Genomic DNA, 12,551 nt, shown 5'->3' with positions numbered 1-12,551 from the left:
TTGTAAGCAAGACACCAATTGTAGACATGCCATTCCAACAAAGGAGCGTCTCGCTGTGACATTACGATTTTTATGTAGTGGAGATTCGTATCACTCACTGATGTATCTCTTCAAAATTTCAAAACAAGCAATTTCTCAAATTATTCCGGAAGTCTGCGATGCCCTTATTGACACATTACAAGATTACATAAAGGTAAGTAGAGTTTTACTAAAACTACATTCATACTGAAAGAGGTATATTATAATTACATTATCAAATTTTATTAACTAAAACGAAACTTACAAAAACGTACCAAAGTAGTAAAATGTAGTGAATTAATTCGGAAATAAAACTAAGTTTTCAAATAAATGTACGTATCAAACACAAAATTAAAAATAATGCTGGTTATATCTACTGTGCTTATTGTGAAGTGCCACGTCCCGGACGTTGTAGTTGTTGAATTAAATTATCTATGGCTTCGTCATCTTCAGTACCTGATTCTGCCGGAGTTGAGGGGTTAGTAAAAGAAGAACATGAAGAATGCTCTGGGGATGGTTGCGGTATTAAAGTCGTTATTGAACCAACAGGATACTGCTGGAGCTGATGCTGAGGATAATATTGCGGTGGTGGCTGTTGTGATACTGGATAGTTGTAATTGCCCAATTTTCCTTCAAACAGAATCGTGCTTATCATGTGTTGCACTGTAGCTTGAGCATAAGCGGTAGGCAAATTTTATAATGTAACAGCAACTTCTTCTCCAAATACGCTAAAGACGTCCTTTTTATTTCTGTCCAAAAACACCTATGTCATCATCCTGTATGCATCATTAACCATTAGGTCATCACCTTTCCTTTTCTTGGAATGCACATGGTCAAGATTTGGTGACTTGAACTGTTTTTTCGGACTTGTGTTTCTCTTTGTGCGTTCAACTTTTTCGACATTTCCAGCATTTGCATTATTACATTCTGCTAGATTGTTTTCTGTTGAATCATTTGTGGTAATAAAATCGTGACTATTCTCATCATTTTCAGTGATGTCATTCACATCTCCTTTATCTTCCAAAGTATCTACTTCAGTTGAAACCTGTAATCAAGAGTATATATATTAGATTAATTAGAAATTAAATAGGTTAGATAATAAAAATAAATAGGTCTTTTTATTTCAGATGCCTAAAACTGAGGCAGAATGGAAAGCTATTGCAGAGGACTATTACAATCGTTGGAACTTTCCAAACTGTGTCGGAGCTATGGACGGAAAACACGTAGCATTGCAAGCCCCAATAAATAGCGGCAGTGAATTTTTTCATTACAAAGGATTCTTCAGTATTGTTTTATTTGCCGTAGTCGATGCAAATTATAATTTTATTTATGCCAATGTGGGATGCCAAGGGCGTATTTCTGATGGTGGTGTGTTTAGTAGCATTGTATTCAATAAATTTCTTGAAGAGAATACAATGCATTTGCCTGCGGAAAACCTGCTTCCAAAGAGGGATGTAAAAAGCCCATTCATTTTTGTGGCAGATGATGCATTTCCTCTGTCTACAAACATAATGAAACCTTATGCAGGGCTTCACCCTAAAGGTTCTAGTGAAAGAGTATTTAATTATCGCGTTAGCAGGGCCCGGAGATTATCTGAAAATGTTTTTGGCATAATATCTAGCGTATTTAGAGTTTTTCGCAAACCAATGCTATTAGAACCGACTACTGCTTCTAAAATAATCTTAACAGCATGTTATCTGCACAACTTTCTTAGAAAAAGCGCATCCAGGAATATTTACAATCCTCCTGAAACATACGATGCTGACTGTTCTGACACCACAGACTTGATTCCAGGAGCTTGGAGAAGTGAAGTTTGTAATCAACCTGTATTAGTAAACTTAGCAAAAATACCCAGAAAAAGTGCACTGAGTGCTCTACATGTGAGAAACGTGTTAAAAGACTATTTTATGACACCAGAAGGAGAAGTGCCTTGGCAATACTTAAAGTGATAAAATGTGTATTAATATTATGTAGCCTAATAAAAAAGACATTGTAGGTGTAAAATATATTTAATTTATACATACCTCTGAATCCAACGTCTCTCTGGTCTTATTTTTGTCACGTAAATATCTTAAACTTTCATAAGCAAACCATTTACTTTTGTACACATCATCCGTGCCACTGCCAGATTTATTGCCATCCTTTGTTTGTTTTATTTCTCTTGCTAACTGGCTTTGAAGATTTTTTATTTTTTGTTCTACCACTTGCTTTTCTATGTTAAATTCACTGGCAATTTCCATCAAAGCATCGTGCCTCATGTTTCGATCTTTATAATATTTGCTTCTAGTGTTCCATAGATTTGTTTTTAATTTATAAGCTTCAATAAATGCAATCACTTTTTCTTTTTCCCATTCCATTTTGCCAACAAGTACAAAACACAAGACTTTAAATGAGGCAGACTACACCGCACGCTGAATTATTTTTACTGTATTTTTATATAATGTCGAAGGTCGAACGTCGAATGCACGTACACACTTCCGATTCGACTCGACTACCCTTTGATTTTACCGACAGAGTACGGAAAACCAGTCGACACGTCGATCGACATCTTTTGTCGATCGAAAAAGTCGATTGACGGGTACAAACTAAGTCGAGATGGTTGATAAACACAGTCGATCGACAACGTCGACTGAATGAGGACGCCGCTTTACGCTTCATTGTGGGCGTTGATATGGAATGTGGAGGAGAGACTAGGGGAAATATGATTTTACTAATTAAAATTCTGTTATTATTGTTATTGAAGTTACACTTCTATACGCGCGCTCCACGTTGGAAATATGTACGGGAGTGAATCGGTGAAATCATTACATATGTAAGATAATGAATAAGAGAGAGACAGAAGACATATTTTCTCTCTCTTCATCCCTCGAGAATAAAAATGTTCCTTTTGTATATATGTATTTAATATTATATATATATTATATATATATATATATATATATATATATATATATATATATATATATATATAATATTTATTAATATTATTATTTATGTGATATGGTTTGTATTATTTATTAAATGTTTATAATTATTTTAGTCTTTTGTATTTCAAAATAATAATCTCAATAAATCACTGTATGACCAAGAACTGTCAATATTGAAATACGTTTATGTCATGTCTAATTGGCAAATATTTTACGCGTTTGGTTCATACGTTGGAGTTCGAATCCCAATATGAATTCCCAATTTATTTTTGAAATATTTAAAAACCCCACGTTATTTTTATTAAATATATGTAATATACACAAAAATGCTAAATTTTAAAATAAAATGAAAATTTACAATATAATCCGAGTTGTTGGTCTTATTTCGTTTTTGATTGTACTTCTATACGCGCGTTCGACTTTGGAAATTTGTGTGTATTCGTATATATTGTGTGAATCGGCAAAATCATTACATATATGTAAGATATAGTTAAGAGAGAGACAGAAGATATATTTTCTCTCTCGAGAATAAAAATGGTTCTTTTGTAAACATATTTAATATTTATTAATATTATTATTTTTTTATTAATATTATTATCATGGTAAATTAAACATATGCGTAAGTTATGTATATTGTCATTTTTAAATACTTATGAATATTGAATTTTAATTTGTATTGTATTATAATATTGAATTATGTGGCAGTGTATTGTATTGCATTTTTATATTAATAACAAAATTAACAATGAATTTTACTGCAGAGTATGTGTAAAAAATTTTTTTTGCATTCAACTCCTTTTATACATATATGAAAATAAAAATATATATTTTCATTAAAATATTGATTCAATCCTTCATTTATTTACTATACTCCTATTACAGGTCAAATGTTTATATACAGCAAATGATGCACCATATACCTGCATACCTTATTCTTTTTCTCTTTCTGTTCTCTCTTACCTATAGCACTACATATGTAATGATTATGCAGATTGACTCCCATATAAATTTATAACGACGATCGCGTGTATAGAAGTATAACTTCTACCGGCAGTCCCACTGGACTGCCACACCCGTTTTTTTTATAAACTATTAAGTGTTTAAAATATCTACTAAAATGTTTTAAAAATTTTTGTCTCTTTAAAGTGCTGTACAAAAATATATAAAAAAATTAGCAAATAAATTCCTTGTCTTTAAATATAAAAGTAATTACTATTTAAATGGGAATAAGCCACAATTAAAGGTTAAAGTTTATTGAGGTTTCAATTTTCACTTCGGAAATCGTTCTTAAAATACAAACATTAGTATTTAATAATATTCAATTTACTAATGTTTGTTTTTTGAGAACGGTTCTTGAATTGGAAATTGAAACGTCAATAAATTTACTTCATCCTTCAATTGTGACTTATTCCCATTTAAATAGTAATTACTTTAAATATAAAGATTTTTTATAAAGCGTATTACTTTTATGCACAATTTAAAACATAAAAATGATATTCCTACTTACACAATATCTCTAAAAAGATCAGATTTGTCCAACACATTAAACGAATAACATATTCCATCATCAGTGATAATTGGTTCAAATATTTCGTCACAGGCAACAAGTTTACCCATATATTTGCAGAAACTCAAAGGACTTGTAAATTGAACCTAAAATAAATCGATATAAGTCAAATTCATTATCCTAATAACCATAAAAAAAGCACAGCTTCATATTTGTAAAATTAACAACTTCATATAAAGTTAACTTATTTATATTAACTATTAAAAATAATAATAATAATCATTAGTAAAAAAAATATAAAAATAAATAAATTAAACAAACAAACAAAAAAAAAAATACAAACAAAATTTAAAAATAAAAGAAATTAAAAACAAAAATAAGAAAATACTTGTAAAAAGTATATTGGTTAAGCAGATTAAAAATGTAAAACAAAAATTACAAAATGCATAAATTCACGAATTCAAAAAACTAAAATTGGTTAGGCGAACAGATCCAGCAATCCGCAGTCATATTTCTCACCAAACACGCCAGATATTTATATTAACCTTAATATATTTTTATAATAAATAACTAATGGATCGAGGGTTACAACTCAATACAAAGAATAATACGGTGATAGTAATAACAGCAGAGAAATAACAGACTTTAACACCTTGACTGCGGCGGGTAACTACTTAATATAATAGTTCTTGCGTCACATGTCCACGGAGATACGTTATGGTCTATTCTGTGTGTGCGTTACATGCCCCCTATGGCACGTGTGTACATGTAAATACCTTATGCCCTCTAGTACACAGAAGTATAACTTTTGCATATATTACATACAGAAAACTATTATAGAAGTCCACAAGGAAACTAAGTTCCTGTAGCTGGCTGTATACCCTGTATCACAAAAATTTTTTGTTAAAATCCTTTATAAAAAGTATATAAATTTTTATATAAATTTATATACCTTTTTTTTATAAAGGATTTTAACAAAAATTTTTTATTATAGAAGTAGGTATTAATCTATTTTCCTCTCAAACAGGACATGCCGCCAACTAAACAAACAGCTAAACAAATTTTCTCTTGGAAGTAATTAAATAAAATTAAAGGTGTTTATAAAAACAAAATACTTTATATTAAAATAAACAAAACAAACGCATTTTAAAATTGATTATAATTTCTGCTTCTTAGTATTAATTATGTGCCTTATTAAAACAAGGCAAACAGTAATCAGGTTGGCCAGGGTAATCGGAACAAAAAGTTATAATCCTACGAACTTTTTTATACTTAAACCTGAAGATCTGATGGATCTTCAGAATCTGATGGAACTTCCTCATATGGTGTAGGAATAAATTCGTCATCACTATTAATAAAAGAATTTAAATCGGAGGATGAAGAAAATTTAGGAAAATAACTTTTATCTAGCAATGAATTGTCACTGTCAAAGGGATCTTCGATACTGTCGGCATCAAATGAAGATTGAGTTGATGTCTGTTCATTTTCTAGCTGCCTGCTCATTTTAATAATGAAAACAAACTGTTGTTCGTTTCCATTATTAAAATTTTGATGACTTTCAATCAACCCTGTATTATCAAGTAATTCATTTAAATTAGTATTTGTTTCAGAACTCCCTCCAAAGTTGTTATAATCACTGATTGTTTGCTCATTTGCAACTTTTTTCATCTTTTGTGTTACTATATCAACCATATATCCTGCCCTTTTCGATATTTTAACAAGTGCTGCTCACACTTTAATGAACTACAATAAACTAAAACTGAATATATACAGCGACAAGCACCAACAAGTTAAAACGAATGGAAATGACACATGCCTCCCGGGATCTGTGACGCATAGTAACAATAAATTTTTTTTATGTGCGGCACGTGTCTCCGGGGGCATGTCCCATATTACCAATATCAGTAGCGAGAATTAAAAATTTGCTACCGATAGCTATTTGTTACACTTAAAACGGCGTACAAATACCATTTTTATCGCTACCGCAAGATGCGACGGTTTGACCAATTTTACTAGAGCACAGTTAAAAAATTACGCATATGCCAATGAGGATACGTGACGCAGTCTAGGTGTTAAGCTGAATATAAATCTAGCTGATGATGATTTAGAATGATTTAGAACAAGTCAAATTCTTTAAACGACTATGTATTTTCTATCTACGAATCAGAATTTGGCTATCAATTTACAACTACGAATTAAAAGCCAAAATTTGGCTTTTAAGTTAAAAATATTGACATCAAAGTAGGTTGCACCTCTATGCGCTAACCACTAAAGTTGAATGAAATATGTCCGTATTTCTGTAACTTAAATTAGCATGACCTGTATAAACATTATATCTCGCCTTTTAACATTCACAATTACATTTTTTCTGTTCAATAATTTAACTAAAAAATCTTTAAATCTTTAAAAAGTTTTAAGTAAGTACTAAAATGTAAAATATTGGTAGCAAAGGATATTGTACTTACCTTAGCTAATACTTCGTAAATATTTTCATCTATAAATTTTCCTTTAGCAACATTTAAATGAGGACCACCATTACAGATTAAACTTATGTAGTTTAAAGTATTTTGTCTATAATTCAAGATATCTTTTATTTTACGAGTTTTGGAAAATGGAATAGTTGACAGCAAACGTGATGTAAGTATTTTCTAGGATTTAATTAGTGGGTTAAAATTTAGGTTATTGTTGTCAATTTCTCTTTGTGAAAGCACTTAATTTAAAAACTTAACTTCTTGCTATGTCTTATTGCGTGCATAATAATGTGTGGTGAAGGAAAAATGAGTATACGTGAATCGCGGTGAGACTGTCTCACTTTGAACTTTGAGAAAAGAATTCGTATATATACCGGGACGACTGCACCACAAGTGACACGAGAACAGAATAGCGTATAATACTGGGATGACTGTCTCACATGGGACACGAGAAAAGAATCACATGTTACTGCTCGAAAACGACAATTTATAGGGAATTTTTTATTTCTTAAAGTTTTTTATAATCGACTGTTAAAACCTTTTAGTAAAATATAAACACAAAATAAAGAAATGTGTGTGATTTATGACTTGCAGTTACATATTAATAGTTGACAAAAAACAAGAAATTAATATTAAGATAAGGAGATTGCAAAGAATCATGATATACGTATTTTATATTATTTAATAAAGAACTATATAAGAATCATATTAAGAGAGAAATGTTAGAGTAAGATCCCAGAGCGATCAGACATAACTTATTTTCACACATATGAAACCTTAGAGTCTGAGTAGCGTCTCGTGTGCTTTGAATACCTGCATATTTATGAAACTTGCTGAGTGACACCTGGGCAGGTACCAGGTGAGAAAGGTAACTAAAAATAAGAGGTATTTAACTTAAATTTACACAACTGATTGTTATCCATATTTTGTAGAATATTATTTTGAAAATACTGTAATAAGTGTCAGACAGTTGTCATGGACCAGAACTTTTGTCAGACGCATTAAAGCTCCACTAAAATTAAATGAACTTTACTTACTTTTATATGTCTGATTTTTAAATAAAGATGCAAAAATATTTAATCAGATCGAAAACAGTAAGTATTCTTAATGTATTTGAATTTTTTACTCTGAGGCTCATGCGCACAGCACTCTCGCGCTCATACTTCTGGTTAACTAATTTTTGTGTTTGAGGGATGTTTGTTCATTTTAATTTGTTTGATTGATTAAATATAACTTTATTATAGTTCCATTAATAACATATTTAAAAATCAGACATGTAAAAGTAAGTAAAGTTCATTTAATTTTAGTGGAGTTTTAAAGCGTCTGACAAAAGTTCTGGTCCATGACAAGTGTCTGACACTTATTACAGTATTTTCAAAATAATATTCTACAAAATATGTATAAAAATCAGTTATGTAAACTTAAGTTAAATAGCTCTTATTTTTAGTTACCTTTCTCAGCTGGTACCTGCCCAGGTGTCACTCAGCAAGTTTCATAAATACGCAGGTATTTAAAGCACACGAGACGCTACTCAGACTCTAAGGTTTCATCTGTGTGAAAATAAGTTATGTCTGATCGCTCTGGGATCTTGGACTATGTGTTTTGGCGATATGTTACAAGGCTGTAACAGTTATATTAATTTATAACTAATATTATAAATCTCATGGTTAATAAACAGTTGTGAATGGTTTGGCTGCACCTCCACACTGAGTTGTTCATGATGGCAGCATCAATGGTAATAATATCTGTAATGACTGCTAATCTCCACCGATAGAAGGCACCATAAAAAGACAAGAAAAACCTTCTACCGATTTAGTATTGTCTTAATATTTTATTTTATTGGCATACATCACTTTTGCTCGCAATGTCTAATTTACAAGTACTTACTCATCCTCAGTTAAAGACTTTTTTTCAAGTATTTTTCGTACTATGTTTGTATGATTATATAAAGACTGATTTGTCTTTGATTCTGGACATATTGTAACCGCAGGAAATGGTATGGTGTAAATTGGAGTTTCTTGGGTAGCAAACGTCACAATTACTGGACTTCGAATCCATTTGTAATATACTTCTAGAATAGCATAAACACAACTTGATAATGCTATAATAAACACTATAAGCCACCATATTCTAAAAAAGTCATTAATAAAAAATTAAAAAATTCAATTTCATTGTTAAGTTAATATAAGCAATAAGATTTTTTTATACATTTATTGCAGCACCTCTAGAGTTATTAGCGAATTAAATCTGAAGTATTGCCTCAATATGTTTGCCTTAGCCTAAAACTTTATGTTGATAAAATTATGCTTTATGTAACTGGCGTTTTTTCCTGCTACTAGCTGCAAACATTTTCTGGACAACTCTGTACGAGCTTCAGTTTTGTTTTAATTCAGTAAATCTTTTTTGTTGAACCGCACAGTACCTACAGCAAATACACCACTTTCAAATAGTTTTTCATTAGACGAACTAATGTAAAAAAATTAACAACTGTTACTAGACAATTTTTATTGGTTAAAGAAGAAGTCATACTGAGAACAACCTTCTTATCTAGACCATAAGTTTAATTTTCTCTGCCTGGGGGCATATATTGTTTAAGCATATATTCAAGCTTATCGCATGAATAATAGCCTAACCCTTAAGTGATGCTCTAACGTGTAATTAATTTGAAATATTCTACATTAATTCTATATTAATTTGTATCAATTAAATCATATCGCATGTGCAATGACCCGCGGAATCAATTCCGTTGAAAATACTTTAATATGCTAACAGATTGAACATTTTACAATGAATTTACCTTCAAAATTATAGTCACAAATATATTGTGATAATTTTTTGCCAAAAAAAGTAGTATTTCCTGAGTTTATTTACTTCGATATGATCTCAAATTGACCAATTAAAGTAAATATTTTATGGCAAATGTTTTATTTTTAAGTAGAAATGCACACGGGAAGATTTAAGGATATACCGCAAGAAATAAAAGATTTAATTAGAGAAAAGAACAGAGCAAAGCAGACAGCAAGAAGGCCAAGGAACCAAGCAGACAAAAACAGAGCAAATAGATTGAACAGAGAGGTCAAAACAGCGCTACAATAACACCGTAGTGAAAGCTGGGAAAACCATATCAGAGACATGGAGCAACAAAGCCCAAATATGCAAAATATTTGGAGACTCCAAAAAATACTTAGAAATGGCAGAAAGCCAATCCCTCCACTACACGGAGAAAATGGAATAGTGTGTTCTACCGGGGGAAAAACAGAAGTAATGAGGAATACTCTCGAGAGAGAGAGAGTGTACACTAAATTACCACAAAGACAAAGACATTGACTTCGAAGAAAAAGTCGAAAGACAAAGACAAAGACCCGAAAATTCAAATGAAATCATCCCTTCTACATTACCGGAGAAGTTAAACGAGCTAATTAAAAACAGCTCGGTGAAAAAGGCACCTGGTTCAGATCAAATAACGAACAGGGCTCTAAAATACTTACCAGCGAGAGCCATAGTATATTTAACAAATATAATTATTGCGATAAGATAGTTGCGTACTAAGATCAAGTGACGAAAGACTCCTGAACGCCACATTGCGGCAAAGGCCCGATGGCAGAAGGTCAGTTAGTCGCCCAAGAAAGAGATGGAAGGACGCAGTAGCCAGTGATCTACGCAAAATGGGAATACAGCAATGGGAAATAGCTGCTGAGGACCGACAACAATGGATGGAGATAGTAAACGCGGCCAAGACTCAAATAGAGTTGTAGAGCCAAATGATGATGATGATGAATTATTGCGATGCTAAAATTCAAGAAATTTCCAGACAGATGGAAGAGGCTCATGTCATAATGTTGCTAAAGCCAGGAAAAGACAGCACATTTCCGCAAAACTTCAGGCCAATAAGCTTGCTACCTGAAATCAGCAAGATTGTAGAGAGAGTAATACTCAACAGATTCCAAGCTGAAACAGGCAGATTAGATATAATACCCGAAGCCCAATTCGGTTTCAGATCAGAACACTCCAGTGAGCTTCAAGTACTCAGATTAACAGAGTACATAGCAGCTGAATTTAATGATAAACCATATATAGGAGCTGCCTTTCTAAATATAAGCAAAGCATTCGACAGAGTCTGACATAAAGGACTAATCTACAAAATGAGAAGATACGGTTACAGTGGGACAATGGCAAGACTACTCTCTTCGTACTTGAGCAATCGTAGTTTCAACACACATCTCTTCACGTAGTTTCATGACAAATCCTATCCGACCTCGCGAACCTGGAGGCTGGAGTGCCACAGGGAGCGATACTTTCACCTTTACTGCACATAATATACACAGCAGACATACCTAGAACACCAGGTACATCACTAAGCCTCTATGCCGACGACACAGCGATACCGGCCAAACATAGAAACGTAGACATAGTGGTAAACAACTTACAAACAGCGCTAGAAGACATAGAAGAATGGAGCTTAACATGGAAAATCGCTATAAACTCCGAAAAGACACAGGCTGTACTTTTCAAAAAGAGGCACCAACAATGGAATTCAAGCGGCACATAACAGCAGCCTAAGAGAAGTAGTCAGAGTACCGAGATACGTTGCAGAAAGATTTCACTGCAGATAAATGTAACAAATTAGAGTGACTAATACAATGAAGGAAAAAGCAAGAAAAAAGTTCGCGGAAATAGAGAACCATCCAAGTCACATATTGCGAGAGATCATGACGTACGACGCTTTCCACAGATGGAAGCACAGAAGACCCAAAGAACAAATAGTAGAATAAAATCAAACGTACTAGAGAGAAAATCAATAAATACACCAGAGAGAAAACAAAACATCAGAGAGAAAACACTACAATAACAACACACAAAGAAGATAGTTTGAAGCTCAAAAAACTAGTGGACAATCACAACGTACAGCGTGGACCCAGTTAATTATTTTCCCAGCCTACAAAAAAAATCCAAAAAACACAAAAAAAAATGGCTTCGACCTCCAAAAAAATTAAAAAACTACTAACAAAAAACCGGCGCAAGCCACAAACAAATATTAACAAAAACATTTTAAACACTCGGGCACGTAGGGCCGAACCCCTTGAGCACCAAGTCTGCGAACCGAGACTAGCTCAGAACGGAGACTTGAGGCACAAGTAAGCAATTTTTAGTTCGCGGATAAGCCACATTAAGGTAACAGGATCATACCAACCATGCGCTGTCCTGAGTTTGATTTCGGTTAGGAAACCATGTTGGAGTTCTATTACCCACGACATGAAGAGCATTTGGCTGATAGTTGTGCCCCTATCGCACATCAGAGTGCTATAGGGGGGGAAAGGGATGGTCTGGAGTATTGGAGCACGTTGGAGTGACTCCTGTTTTTACTCGATTTAATACACCTCGCTCCAATGAATTGTTACACCCGAACGTAATTCTTGGGGTGAACATGTTTCACAGGCTATGTTTAATTAAATTGCTTGCTTACTTGAAATGTTTTATTTGGACAGTGCAATGTCTTTGGTTTTTGACGGGCAGTTTATTAGTTAAGATACGCATCATTATTTATATTGTGTATAATTTATAGTTATTAATAATATTGCTACTAAAATGTAAACGTAAAAATAATTGTACGAAAAAAACATTTAAGTC

At 32.6% G+C, this 12,551-nt stretch overlaps 1 protein-coding gene across 1 annotated transcript in view; it reads right to left on the bottom strand.

Moving 5' to 3' along the window:
• The window catches only part of LOC140448617 (pickpocket protein 28-like), a 36,131-nt gene that overhangs the window by 11,780 nt on the left and 11,800 nt on the right, over positions 1-12,551 (bottom strand). Inside the window, exons 2-4 of the mRNA XM_072541714.1 lie at positions 8,811-9,053; positions 6,918-7,023; positions 4,453-4,598 (exon numbers count right to left, since the gene is read on the bottom strand). Coding sequence (XP_072397815.1) covers positions 4,453-4,598; positions 6,918-7,023; positions 8,811-9,053 — 495 coding nt within the window. The remainder of the gene's footprint in view (positions 1-4,452; positions 4,599-6,917; positions 7,024-8,810; positions 9,054-12,551) is intronic.

The sequence above is a fragment of the Diabrotica undecimpunctata genome, chromosome 8 (genome assembly GCF_040954645.1).
Source record: "Diabrotica undecimpunctata isolate CICGRU chromosome 8, icDiaUnde3, whole genome shotgun sequence".
Taxonomy (NCBI): Eukaryota; Metazoa; Arthropoda; class Insecta; order Coleoptera; family Chrysomelidae; genus Diabrotica; species Diabrotica undecimpunctata.
This window is presented reverse-complemented; position numbering and strand designations above follow the sequence as displayed.